General features: G+C 39.2%; 1 protein-coding gene and 1 pseudogene across 3 annotated transcripts in view; one reads left to right on the top strand and one right to left on the bottom strand.

The window, feature by feature from the left end:
- LOC104595704 (uncharacterized) overlaps window positions 1-5,277 on the bottom strand; it is a 28,618-nt gene extending 23,341 nt beyond the window's left edge. Inside the window, exons 1-5 of one of the 3 annotated variants that reach the window (XM_010256563.3) lie at window positions 5,024-5,277; window positions 4,252-4,295; window positions 1,842-4,127; window positions 1,593-1,701; window positions 336-1,246 (exon numbers count right to left, since the gene is read on the bottom strand). In XM_010256563.3, coding sequence (XP_010254865.1) covers window positions 636-1,246; window positions 1,593-1,701; window positions 1,842-4,127; window positions 4,252-4,295; window positions 5,024-5,135 — 3,162 coding nt within the window. In that variant the 5' untranslated portion in view covers window positions 5,136-5,277 and the 3' untranslated portion in view covers window positions 336-635. Of the gene's footprint in view, window positions 1-335; window positions 1,247-1,592; window positions 1,702-1,841; window positions 4,128-4,251; window positions 4,296-5,023 lie in introns of those variants that run through there. The other 2 variants (XM_088888115.1, XM_088888114.1) reach the window with 2 other exon arrangements.
- A 2,505-nt stretch (window positions 5,278-7,782) lies between these two features.
- Window positions 7,783-11,349, top strand: LOC109114576 (flavonol 3-O-glucosyltransferase UGT89B1 pseudogene; annotated as a pseudogene).
- The last annotated feature ends 3,220 nt before the right edge of the window (window positions 11,350-14,569 follow it).

The following is a 14,569-nucleotide window of genomic DNA, read 5'->3' as shown; positions in this document are numbered from 1 at the left end:
GCAAATCCGAGATTGTTGTCCTATGTGCAGATCATCTGAGTAATCAGTAGCCCCACCACTTATTTTCTTTTAGAGTTCTTCTGTTCTCTTCTTCAGATTTTTTTGGAGTTGTCCCATTTTGATGTGTAAAACAATCTTATGATGGCTTTCATTGTTGGTGGGTTCTATAGGGCCATTTTGTGGTTTATTTTTTCATTTACTATTTGTTGGGCTGTGTGGAAGGATTGAAGTTGGAGAATATTTGAAGAGTGATGTGCTGATTCTTTCTGTTTTTGATGGATTGGATTCTTGTCTTCAATGAGTTTAAGGATTGAAAGACATAACTGTAGAGACAATATACTGTAAATTCTTTGCCTTTGGGCCTCTTTATTATATATCATCATACACCTTCTTGACTCTTAATGAAGAGAATTTGTTCTGATGCTGGGATAGGTCAAGTATCACCAAACACATGAAAATGGTACTCGAGTACTATATATATTAATTTCCGTAGTAAAAAAGAAAGTAACATTTTTCTTTTTTTTTACAAGAATACACATGGTAAAACCCTTTATACTTTGAAACTTCAACTAAAAACCAATCCTGCTCGTGAATAAGTTCAGAACTTTGTGTGACCTTCCATCAAATAGTTATCCCTATATATAAAGATCTCTAGTTATTTCATCAATAAGTCCATTCAGCAAATGCTTCTCCAAATCCCTTATGATGTCATCCTTTTCAATAAATGTGAAAATTGAGTAACTCCAACCAAAATCCCACATACAGTTCACATCTGGATTCCTATTTTGAATGTCTTTATTGAGTATCGTATACAGGTACTGTGCAACATCACATTCCTTGCTCCCATTCTGACCCCAGAACTTCAACTCCTCGAGGTCTTCATGCAACTTCTTAACCAAGTCATCCAAGCATTTTATCTTCATGGACCCAATAGAAATCTTCATGCTGGGATAAAAAGTGAGCTCTTGTCTTCTGCCTTTTCGTCTCATCACTTCATAGCTGCAGTCTAAAACAAGCTTACTATTTTCATTTTGGCATTTATGGGCACTAGCATGTAGGATCCCAACAGGAATTTGGAGTTCGTAAAGTGCCTCTGCTGCATTAAGGAACAATTGACTTTGTACGAGTATCTGCTTGAGATTATTTTCATTCTCTCCTAGTGGCCCTTGTCCCCCACATATGGACATTTTTTGGTTCTCTTGTTCTGATGAGCTAAGGATGCCAACCCTATCTTTTTCATTCAGGTCTGTATCATAAAGACAATGACACGTAGAATAAATATTTTTTTTTATAGCAAACATAGAATAAATACTGTTAGCAGGTTAAAAACAGTTTTGTTGAGGCTTCTTGGTGTGCTGGGAAGAAGTTGGTAGTGTTTTATAAGGTCTAATTGCAGCTTAATCTGAACTGCTTATGGAGAAACCTCTAGTAGGATATGAATAATTTAGTGGCTTATGAAAAAATAAAAAAATTCTCTAGGTATAACCTAGTGATGGCGACAACTTCTGCGTCATTCTTTCTAAAGTTATTTTATGGATGAGGCTATGGCAGCTTCTTGAAAACCATTCATTTCTATTAGAGATGTCGCATACCTTGGGTTTGGATGGAAACCAAGTTGGAACACTTCAGTTCTTGATCTTTGTCGACCATAAATTCTGGGGCTTGCATAGAATCTGAAAATTTTGAGGCCACATCTTGAATCTGCATCATAGACATCATAGCTTAGGGCAAGGAAATTAGAACCTACCAAATCTAATGGTGCATATCGTTTGAAAAGTAGCTGAAAACAACAGGAATAGTTTCATTGTCTGGAAGATGATTTTTGAGCAAAATGGTCTTACAGTGACATGTGGAGCTATACTTTCTGGTTTATTTTGCCTTTCATATTTGTTGTCCACTGTCTTGCCCAAGATGGTTGTGGGATCAGTTTTTTCCTGCAAACATGGTGCCTGATTCAATGTTTTGATTTTTGCCTCTGCTTTTTTGGATCTATTGATGCTTGCTTCTGTTCCTTTGTATTGATTTTCTTCATCCCTTCTTTGCTTCGGATCCTGCAAAACTAAAATGTTTTGCTTCAATGGACTACCCATATTTCTCTGGCTTCCGATTCTTCTTGTCTCCATTTCATAATTCCTGTATTCTCTCTTTGGGGCAGTCTTTTTTTTATTCACTTCTTGCATGTTATCTTCATTCTGTGCTCGTGGGGAAGATATGGGCTTTTCAATCACAGCTGGTGGAATGGATGCAATTTCTGCATATTTTGGTGAGGCTCTTTCATCTTCTGTGCTCTCTTTGGGTGGCATCTTCATGGTGAGTTTATGTGAAGGTGATTTACCTTCTCTGATAAGATTTTCACGTTGGCTGTACTTTGGAGATCCTTCAGATGACAATCTATCAAAAACTCCCATGGAATTTCTCTTTTCAGTTGTTGAGTGATTCACATGTGGCAGCTTCTTTTGTGAATTCATAGCATCATGGGTAGGTTTTGATGAAATCTGTAGCACGGTTTCTCTACCATTTGATTTCACTTGCAACTTGTTTTTCACTGTCGGTTCCTCTCCTTTTGCATCTTGAGATTGAGTTCTTTTAGTCTGCTGAGATCTGTCGTATTGATTGCTCAGCACTGAAAATCTATTTGCATTTTTGTTCTCGTTTTGGTGTCTACTTTCCTTGCTTTCTGCCTTTTGTTGCTTTACACTTGCTGCTTCTACATGTTTGTAATGTTGTTGTGCCATCCTCTGCAATGGATTCTTCATGACAAATTCCTTAGTTTCCTCATTTCTGGTGCTTCCCTGATATTTGAGATGTTGTTTCTCTTGCCTTCTCTCCTTCTCTGCTTTCTCTTTCTGAATACTTGTGATTTGTTTCAATTGGCTCGTGTTGATCTGTGGGTTATTCACTTTGATGGTCAGTGTCTTTAAATCCGCCATCAGATTCATATTCTCCATGCTCTTGGTATCCCTGTGACATGATTTCCTTTCACCAAGAACTATATCAAGGCTGGCATCACGAGTTGCTGAGGTTTTGTTTTCTTGGTGCATCTTCTCTATTGTTGTTTGGGCTCCCTGGGGGACAAAGTTCTTGGAGTCCTTAGTCATCCTTTCAACTTTTCTGGTATTTCCATGTCCAGCTTTCTGTGAATCCTTGCTGGATTCCCCTTGCTTTGGGGCTGGGTCTTTCTGCACTGCATTTTTTGAGCCTATGTTTGGTGGAATTTCCTCAAGCCCCATCAATTTTGCAATAACATTAGGAATTCTGCCCTTTTCTGGTTTTGAGTGAATTGAACTCGAGTGTTTTGTGGGGTTTGAGAATGCATCTAGAGTATTGGAATCTGGACCAGAGCTTGCTGACCGTCTGTGAGATAAGGGATAGGTTGTTGGAGATTGCTTTTCTGAAATCAGGTGGGGAGCTTCTCTGGTGTGTGATAGAGCCCTCACCCTCTGTTCAAGTAAACTAGTCTTTCTAGTTTCTCTAACATTATCTCTTGAGTCTCTTGAGGGTCCATTGAAAGAGAAACGTGGCCAGTCCAGTTGCTTCTGTTGATTTACTTTGACAATAGCCTTGCTATTTTCATTATTGCCATCATCTTCATCATCTTCACACTCGATCAATCTGATTTTCTGCTTTCTCTGTGGGCTAACCATATATTCTGAAGCTTCTTGTAGGTTTACAAGCATTCTTAATGACTCTTCCAATTCGATGGCCCCTCTCAGTAACTCCTTTCCGATTTCTATGGAGTATCTGTCAAAATTAAGGCCATTAGCGCATGCCTTGAGTATCTGGTTTAATTTCTGTACACCTTTGGATATCTCCTTTACGTGGAGTTGAGACAGTGCAGGGAAGCGACTGTTTGGAGGTCGACCCCTGTCCATCATCCCAGAGTCTATTATTGATCTCCTCCCTATTTGATGCAGAAAATCCATCATTTTGTTAGCTGGAGATTCCATTTTTTTGAGTCTCCCGCCATTCTCAAGGGCAAAAGCGATCGCCATGGATAGGTCACCAATATGTGCAGAGCTCTGAGCTTTCCCAACTGGAACAATTTCCTTTGAAGCTACCTCAGCAGAGAGTTTTCTATTACCTGCCGAACTGAGACCTTTGTTCCTGCCACCTGCTATGGAAGCTGTCTGCAAAAAAAATAGTAATGGAACCGACCAAACAACCATGCTCATTTCAACTTAGTCGTACTATTAGATATACAAACCAGGTGAAAAAATTAAAAAGAAATCTTAGCATTTCATGTGGATTTACTTGTCTAGATCCTCGAGAGTGTTGTCTGAAGTTTCCATTAGTATCTGCAGATTCAGTTTTCCAATAAAAACATAGGAATCAGTAATATGTGTTACGTGTTAACTGTTAAACGAGTGCCCGGGTGGGTTACTCGGTTGCTCTCCAAGCAACGCTTATCATCAATTTTTTATTCCATTTCTACAGATACGGACTCGTGATATGAAATAGAATTCATTAATTGACAATGATATATATTCTATTGTTTGTTGACATCAATAATCAGAGAGATTGATTCTTTTTCACATTTGGAATCCGCAGTAAATGTGCCTGAATTATTTCTTATTTCTGAAAAAAAAAAGAATAGAATACCCATACTAACAGAAACAAGTTGTTTAGGTTGCTGGAAGGTGGTATATTTACCACCCCCCTTAAACAAATTGTTTAATTTTTACACCCCCGCCCCTCCTTTTCCCTTCTCTGACAACGGGAAGCAAAGGGCATATGCGTCTTTCCGCATGAGCAATCACCCCAGAATATAGTATACCTCAAAATCTCAACAATCTCATCGCGAGAGAGTAGAATTTGTGTTTTCCGTCCGTCATTGACGGGGGCCTCTGGGAAGAGATATGGAGCTCACTACGTTTTACTCTTCCAAGTGGACGCTGAGATGCATAGGCTTGTCGTCTGTGCAGTGTGTGTACGACTGTGCTTGCAGGGAGGCTTACAGTTACAGACTCAGATTTATACGACTCGATTAGTATATAGAAGCAATATTTGTCTATGCTGAACTTACCACCCAGCATCTTGCTCGAACGATTTGCCTGGGATTGAGACATCTGCATCTGCTCTTTCCGTCGCCGCAAGTCATCCAACAGCTTCTGTGCAAAATCCGGTCTCTTAGACATATTCGGTTCTCAATGGCAGCCGCTTCAACTCTTCCCGGTTGCAAATGGAACAAATCTATCTAACCCTCTTTGGGTTTTATTTCTTTACAGGCAGAGAATTTGGAGGAATGTTTTCTTTTCTCTTTTGGTTAGGTTGATTCTTTCAACGTGAGGTGAGGTGGGGAGTCCTGTCCAAAGCACTAAAGGTGAGAGTAGGCCTTTTGTCTCATCTCTCAAAGGTTGACGTGAACGATAGCTTTTGTGCCTGTTTGCCTCACTAATACCTGACTTCCATTGTAATCCAAGCAATAGCAATAGTTCCCAGAGCTTCCTTTCTAAGTTTCCCTACTTCTGGTTTCTCCACCCCACAAAAACATCATCTATTTGTTTCAGAAAATTCAATTCAAAAATTGCGACGATGAGAATCTGATTGAAACGTTTACTTACTCTGATTCCGCGTTGAATTCGTGATCGAAAGTAACGCGGCAACAATTCATATTGCAATTTCTTACTTTTTTTTTATTTTTAAATAAACCAATCTATAATGGAAAAGCTTTGGAGAAAGGGAAGGAGGAACGGAGCATGAGGTCAGGATGAGTTTGCATATCTGCTGCAGGAGTTTGGACTTTTGGACCCACCATTGCTGCAACTAAGACCCTTCGACACAAAATGCCACGAGCCTTACAGTTCAGAGACTCAGAGAGTCAGAGGTCGGTCAGACACTGGAGCCGAGGGACTAGAGACCCTGAAACTGAAAGAATCATCCCAAGGAGATCAGAGGTCGTTCGGTTCTTTCGTGATTTGTTCTGCTTCTGACGAGCTTGTCCATGCCGGATTTGAAGGCATTCGTCATTTTTCTTTATTCCTTTCTATATGGACAGAGAAAAGGCCTACACATTAAACTGTTGCAATCAACTTGATGCTTTTGGTTTTTGGCCTGTTCGATTGTTCTGTCACTTCTTACTAGGGTCTCTTGCTTTCGATTTTGGCTTGAATTTGAGCTTGTGGTTTACAAATTCTCATCCTTAAAGATGGTGCCTCATTTTTTGCCTCAGTGTTGTATGGGAGGAGGAGATTCATACTAAAGCTAGATTAACTATTGATGCTAAATCTATAGAACATGAAAGCATCCTCACGTTAGCAAGCAAATTTGTGGTTTTTTTTTTCAAAAAAAAATCCAATTGATGGATGAGGGTTGGGTTTCCTTGGCTGAAGTGTCACAAACATATCTGACAAAAAATAAAAAAAATAAAAAAATAAAAAATGGTCAAAACCGTTCGAACGGTTAACCACCCAGGTCAGCGGTTTGCTGACCAAAATCAACGGTTTTTGGAGAAAATCCGGTTTTGGGGAAAAATGGAACTGGCCATTCCCAGTTTTCCTGGTCCGATCGTCCGGTTCGGTTCGGTCCGGTTTTGGAAACCATGGTCACAAAGACCAAGGCCCTGTTTGCTTTTTGGTAAGTTACTTACCCGGGTAAATGCAGTTATTTGGATAAGTTTTTCTTGGGAAACACTTATCCGGGTAAGTGCATTTATCCATATTCTTTTATTTTTCATGTAAATATGGTAATGACCATTTTAGCCATAAAAATCCATTATTAAAAGGGGCATTTTTGTCCCATTCAAGTGTTGGCAACTTTCCCCCTAGGTGGAAAAGTTATTTACCCACCTAGGAGATGGGTATCACTTACGCAGGTAAGTGGTACCCAGGAAAATAAACTTTCTCTAGTCCCCACATAAATCTAAAAAAAGAAGAGGTTCTTGATCAATGAGAACCAAAATTCCATTAACCATCTTTCCCCTTTCAAAGTCTGAAAGAAAAAAAAAACGCCCCTAAATAATAACCTTTAGAGATTCCATTTGATTTTTATCTTGTTTTTTCCCAAAAGTCCAACATTGGGAGTCATATTGAGCAACACAGATACGAGTTCTTTTATGGGAGGAATTTCAGATGTGATTGTTTATTCTTCAAAAAAGAAAAGGAATTTCTGCATGAGCAGAAGCAGAACTCATGATAAAGTAAAATGGCCTTTTGTAAAAATTGTGCAAAAGGAGGACTTTGGTGAGAGAATGGATTGGAGGCAGTTATCTAGAGAGTGTTTGTATTTAGATCCCTAAACAGACAACATTAATGAAGGTCCTTATTACCTATTGGAAGGTATAATTTGCTCCCAAAAATTCAGAGAAAATTCTGGTTGGGTCAAAATGAAGGATAATAACAAACCCAACTAAATTAGTTGGAATTACTTGAGCAAACTTAAATTTGTTGGGGGCCTCGATCCTAGATTAGAGTTCTTAGAAGCTAAATTTGCAAGAACTAATTTGCTCACTGCTGAGAAATTTTTGATAATAGTCCTCTAGGTGGCCAGAGCAGGGATGATTTGTTTTTCACCTTCTCTGCTTTGAAAACCTATTAGGAGTGTACTTGTGTGGCTGTAAAACCGAGAAAAACAATTAATGAGGGCATTTATGACACATAGGTGCCATTAGGCACTACATCAACAAAGTGTCAATAAATGCTTACCCATTTTAGGAAGTTCCAAAATGAAGCTTCCTAAAGCCGAAGAGGCACATAGAATAAGGATGCTTATAATGAGGCCTTGGATGATGGGATGCTTATGTGACAGTATTTACTCAATAAACATAAACTGAACCAAATACATACTACATAGAATCTCCATTTAAGAAGTATATTTCTCTGAAAATAGGTGCAGGAAGAAAAATGAAGCAGTCCACATGGCCATGATAGGATTCTGCCCACCATAAGGAGGAGCTGGTTCTTGAAATTAGTTGGAAAATTAGTGAGAAAGAAACCATCATTTTGAAGACCACCATGATGGTTTAGTAATTGGGCCCATAGCACTTTCGATCAATGTGTTGGCCCCTGGGTTTCATTGAACAATTTTCTTCCTCATCAAATTCCTGTCAAAGGCATCAGTATCCTATGGAAGCCAGCCCAGAACCTGATGATCAGCCCAAGCCATTTATGGCCAGCCCAAACATCATCCTAGCTCCAAGTCAATTGATCTCAAGTTATATTGTCATTCCATTTTATGATGATCACCGGATTTCTTCATAGATTAAAACCTTACATTTAAGTCATTGTGGCACAGTTAGTTTCTTCGAAGACAAACTGCTGTCTGATTGTATCTTGTTATGCTTGAACCCATAAAGGTTTTAAAGCCTGGAAAAATTGAAATTCAGTTTAAAGAAAATTGTTGATGGTCGACAATAACTCAGCAGAAAGATTTGAATGGGCTAAAGAGAGCAAATTCATGTAGAGATGCAGTCTAGAAGCAGGCGTTAAGTGGTCGGAGATCTATCATAAACAATTGTCTGCTATACCATAAGCATTATATTCATTTAAGTCTTCAACTTGAATTATTTGTAGTATGTCTCGGAGTTTTTTTTTTTTTTTTAATTGGGGTTAAGAAATTCAAAGTTCAAAAAACACTATCCAATTAACTTGTATTAAAATAAGCTACCAATTTATGAGATTGCTTGGATTAGCAATTCGGTACTATTGAAGACCTAAGTGGTAGTTCCGGGGGATTGTCTCTGCTTTCTATCTACTCTTATTGATGGTGTTGGTGGTTGTCTTTTTACCTATAAAATTTTTGATAATAACAGACAAACTCCTTGTACCTTGAGGCTAATGACATTTAGCCCTTTGGACTTTGTTTTGCAATACAGACCTTTGGATTCAAGTATTTCGCCCCTTCTGTTAGCATTTCGTCAGTTCACTTCATGACATATCCCTTCGAACATTTTAAAAAGATTAAAATACCATACTACCCTTGTATTATTTTATGAGACCATTTTGCCCTTTTAACTTGGTTTTTCTAAAATCCCAACTGTCCTCATCTGTTTTTTCTCAACCTTCAACAACAATGTTTTAAAAATTGACTTGGAATCGGAACTGCTTTGGCTATCGGACTCTGATTAGCGGTTTGATCATCCGGTCCAAATGGATAAAATTCGCCGTTACAATACTTTTTAATTCCTATACTACCCACCCTTGTAAAAAAAACACTGTTCAGCTTTCTTGATCTCACCATACACGAACAGCAGAGGCGGTATACCTTCATTTTCTCTCTCTCTCCCCCGATCTCTCTTCTTCCCCTTTCCCTTTCTCTCCTCCCCTTTCTTCTTCAAGGGCTACAGTCTACAGAACAACAATTATTTTCCCCTTTCTTTCTGTTTTTCACGCCTCTCTCTCTACACTGACAAGATGTCGACGAATCCCTCCGGCGGTGGCGCACACATACTGGTATTTCCTTTTCCTGCGCGCAGGGACACATGCTACCGCTTCTGGATCTCACCCACCAGTTGGCCATTCGTAGCTTAACCATCACCATACTTGTCACACCCAACAACCTCCCCCTTTCTTAATTTCTACATCCTCTTCTCTCCAAACACCATTCATCCAAACCCTCATCTTCCCTTTCCCCATCACCCATCTCTTCCCCCCCGTGTCGAGAAACCGCGACAATACTCCCATCATACGCGCCCTTTCTGCACTTTCCGATCCCATCACCCAGGGTTCAACACTCACCCTTCCCCACCCGTAGGCATCCTCTCTGATTTCTTCCTTGGTTGGACCCAGCACCTCGCTCGTCGCCTGAGTGTCCCCCGTATTGCCTTCTACTCCTCCGGCGCATTTTTAGCCTCCATTCTCGACGTTCTCTGTCCGAAACTCGGAACTCTACATCCCTCCTCATCTCCTTCCCCAGCCTCCCACGTTCCCCTTCCTTTCCTTACAAACCTTCCCTCTATAATCCGTCTCTACAGGGAATCAGTTCCCGACTGGCAGATCGTCAAGGATGGCATGATTGCAAATTCCTCGAGCTGGGGTGAATTTTGAACACGTTCGATGCGCTGGAGGGCGTGTATCGAGATCACCTGAAGAGGAAATGAGTCACCACCGTGTTTGGCGTGTGGGCCCTTTGGCTATGATGGAGGGTGCTGGTGCTGGTGCTAGATCTGATGAACAAGATGAGCCCAGTTCGGTGTAACCTGCTAATGTGCTGAAGTGGTCGACCGTTGCCCGGACGAATCTGTGCTTTACGTTTGTTTCGGTAGTCAGGTGCTACTGCCAAAACGACAGCTGGAGGCCTTGGGAGCCGGGCTGAAACGAAGTGGGGTCAGATTTATTTCGAAGATCGGGTGATGGGGAGAGGTTTGATTATAAATAGATGGGCCCCACAAGTCCCAATACTGAACCATGGAGACGTGGGCGGGTTCCTAACTCACTGCGGGTGGAACTCGGTGATGGAAGGAATTATCGCTGGGGTGCTGTTGTTAACCTGGCCGAAAGAAGTTGACAGTTCGTGAATGCCGAGTTGCTAACAATTGAGAGGTTTTAGTTGCAAATTCTTTTCTGGTCTTTATTTTCTGACTTTTCTCATGGCGGGATTGCAGAACCAGCAGCTTAGTTAAGGCAGTCAGGCGGTGGAGAGAGAAGATCAAGGAGAGTCTGAAGAAAGGGGAAGGGGAAGAAGAGAGATTTGGAGAGAGAGAAATGTGAAGGAATACCGCCACTACTATTCCTGTTATCCTGAGGTTGGGGAAGATGAATATTGTTTTTCTTACAAGGGTAGTACGGGGATTAAAAAAAATATTGCAATGTCAAATTTTAACAAAAATCTAACGGAAGGGGGTCTTTGTCTCACGGTCATAGTACAAGGGGGGTATTTATCGCAAAACAAAGTATAGGGGGTCTTTATCACAGACCCTATAGTATAGGGAAGTCTTTGTGATTTACCCAAATTAAAAACATTGTTTGAATCAAACGAGTTGGCAGTTCAATCACTTGAATCAGGACACTGATTAATTCAACGGTTTTGGGAAAATAATGATTTAGGGATGAAACGGAACTGGCACCTTGAGCAATTTCTAAGTTTAACAATCCGACCATCTGAGTTAATACCTTGATCAACAAAGTTCCGAGGAGTAAGTGATACCACCCCTTCAGGTTGCGTTTGGCAACAATGCAAATATGTAGAGTGTAAAAGGATCTATATAAATTGCAAAGTTTGGTTAGTTTTGCACTAACAAGTTTACCTTCTTACCAAACAGACTTATAGCTGTAATGGATACAAATACGAATTCCAATAAAGCATGTCTTTTTTATCAAAAGCCCACTTGAATGCAAATTTACTTTTTTTTTTATTGATGTACTTTTACATTTTATTATCAATTTAAATATGCAATTGAAAATGTGTTTTTTGTCATTTGTCAATGCATAAATGTAATGTTGCCAAACACAAATAAAAGTAAAATAGAGGGTAAATTTACCCTGAACCGGCATTTACACTCCATTTGCATCGTTTCCAAACACAACCTAAAGAAGGAAATTTCTTCTTCTTCTTCTTTGGCCAAGTGGGACCTAAATATGTGAATTTACCCTGAACTAAGTATGGACCTAAATTACAAAGTAGGTATAAGCATAAGTATGGACCGGTTTAGAGTGCAAATTTACCCTGAACTAGGATTTACACTCCATTTGCATCGTTTCCAAACATAGCACAAAGAAGGGAATTTTTTCTTCTTCTTCTTCTTTGGCCAAGTGGGACCTAAATATGTGAATTACAAAATAGGTACAAGCATAATTATGGATTCAAACTTCCCTAGTGTAAAAGGCCTCCTTAAGAAACCTACTTGATATAGGCACATATGGCAAGGTCCCAGATGGCGCCACGTGGCATTGACCAGATGGGATCCTAGGCATTCATCTCTAACTACTTCCAACCACTCCATGGTAAGGTCAAGTATTAAAGGGGGCACCCAGGTCAAGTTAAAATCATTTTAGTCACTCTTGCTCTCTATCTCTCCTGCTCTCAAGTGATCTTGTTTGAGCCCTTGTCTCAAGCCTGGTCTGACTCCTCTCAAGCACTTGACTAATTTGACCGTCGGAGTCTCTGTGCCTGGGATAACACCCGAGGCCTTTGACATGTGCTCTCTTCTTACTCTCAGGTTGGACAGATCGGCCTCAACCAGAAACAAAGTTACATTGTTGCCCTCGGCCCCATCCTAGGCAGCGACACTACCCTTTATTAACTTTGAAGTGGATCAACTTGTATAAAAGCATCCATGATCCATCTTAGATAAAAACTTGTTTAGAAACGACACAACATGCGTAACAACAATGACAATGTGATATTTTCTGGACTGAACGTATCTACCAAGTTTTGCTATTTTGGAGTGGACAAGCCTCTAAGTTTGGGATGCATGGTCTCAATCCTAAAATACCTAAGAAATGATCAACAGAAATTCAACGAATATTGAAATTTAATATCTAAATCCGAATTTGATTAAGTATTCGAATATTCAATTTGGTTCGAATTTGATTAATTAATAATTTTAGATAATTAATAAAATAAAGTATATAAATATATAAATTATTTATATAACTTAATTATTATATATATAAATTATATAAAATATTTTATATATTATATACAAGAATTAAATAATCTATTGAATTCGGATATTTATCGAATCGAATCAGATCATATCCGAATTCAATCATAAATATTCAAATTATCCGAATTCAATTTGATTATATCAAATATCAAATTTAAAATCAGATTTTCAAATACCGTTTAAGGGCTTGATACTAAAACCACAATCTACATGTTTTAAGCTTGCTGCTACCAAAAGACCAATGCTAATGGCGGCCGGTTTTATCCTTTACGCAGTGGCCACTGAATAGCAAATAGTAATAAGAAGAACGAAGAGATAATTGTGGCCAAAAAAAATATTGACCAGTCAAGTAATATCAGCAACGGCCTCTCTCTCTCTCTCCATCAGGTCCTGGCCAGAAATGGAAGTACTCATACTCATGCATGGAGGTTTCGACTTACCAAGTTTAGTAACCCTCAATTCCAATTCTCTTCTTGTCATAATGATCATCATCATCAACCAATGCGACTGTAACTGTACAGATGCTTTAATTTAGTGATGTCCCCTGTTCATAATCATCCCTAGTTTTATATTGGCCTCTCCACCTCCAAGTAGTAACTTGAGCTATATTCAAATTTGAAGCTTATATTCAATTATTGGAAGAGCAGAAATCAGTGTCTCTTTTCCCACTTGCCAAAACCCAGAACAAAGCAATACATATACGTTGTTGTGGTGCCCCCCACTCCCCACCCCCCACTGAATGTTACAACATCCATCAGTACACATGAGTCAGTCTTCTACTTCTTCCTCTCTTAGTCCCCCAACATCTTCAACAAATTCAATAAAAAACGCAAACCAATCACAGATTAATTGCTTCCACTACCATCATTGATACCAAAACTAGTCTTCCGATGGAGACATCTCCTCTCCCCCCTCTCCTCATTACCACTTTGACTCGCAACCATCATCATTATTCTAATAAACAACCATCCCTTTCTTCTTTCTTCTTCCTCCCTCCTTTCAACTTCAAATAATATCTTTCTTTTCCTTTAGGCTGTGTTTGTTTTGAAAGAAAATTAAGGATAGGGAAACCCACAAAAAGGTTTCTACAAATTTCCCTCCTCTTCTTTCAAACCAAACACAGCATTAGAGTTTAGACTAGGTGATGCATTTTAGCTTCTGGGTCTTCACTCTTCAATGGTAGTTCACAATAGTACCTACTCCAAATCAAATATGGGCTTTGACATCTTGAATGATTCAGAGGTCCAAACTCATTGTGGGCCGTTCACATATCTATCACACAATGACCAGTTGCATCCACTGTCTGTCTTAGGCATCTAGCTTGTCATGACCATTTCTTTTTTTTCTTTTTTTTTTCAATACTAAAGCTCATCCATTCATTTTTAGGTAGAAGGATGTTGTTGCTACATTGATCTTTGTCCCCTGTTGTATCTTTCCCATATCTAGACTCTGCAAGCCTAAACACAAACACAGTAGAAAAGAATGTTTTTTATCCCTTGAGATGCTAAATTACAAAAAAGGTCAGCTCAGATGCATAGTTCCCCTCCCTTGGATGAATTTAAGTAGTCAAATCAAACGTACAAACCTTACTAAACGTATAGCGTGGGTCTCTTTGTATCCTCTTGTCCTGTATTTGGACATATCTACATATTTAATTTTCTGTATATTTTACCGAAAACAATGCATATTTCTTAACTATAGTTTGTAATATAATTAAATTCAAGGTCACAGCTAGATCTGTGGTGCAGAAGCAGTAAAAGAGTTTGGGGGTCCATGGGTTGTCACGTATCAAAAATATTCAGAGGGTCATCAGAACCACCACCATGAGGATCATCATGTCTCTGCCTGAAAGTTATTAGGCTGCATTTGGCATTCTTTACTTACTCTTTTTTTTTAGTTAAAATGTTTTTATGAATACTGAATTTTTAACTACAAAAAAAGAGATAAGTCCTTAAAATAAGGAATGCCAAATGCAACCTAAAATTTATAGAAAGTTTTGGTGTATCATGCGGTTAAAAGTGACACAAG

This window comes from Nelumbo nucifera, chromosome 5 (genome assembly GCF_055504915.1).
Source record: "Nelumbo nucifera cultivar China Antique chromosome 5, China Antique-T2T, whole genome shotgun sequence".
NCBI classification, from domain to species: Eukaryota; Viridiplantae; Streptophyta; class Magnoliopsida; order Proteales; family Nelumbonaceae; genus Nelumbo; species Nelumbo nucifera.
Note: the sequence above shows the minus strand (reverse complement) of the source record. Positions and strands in the feature narration are given on the sequence as shown.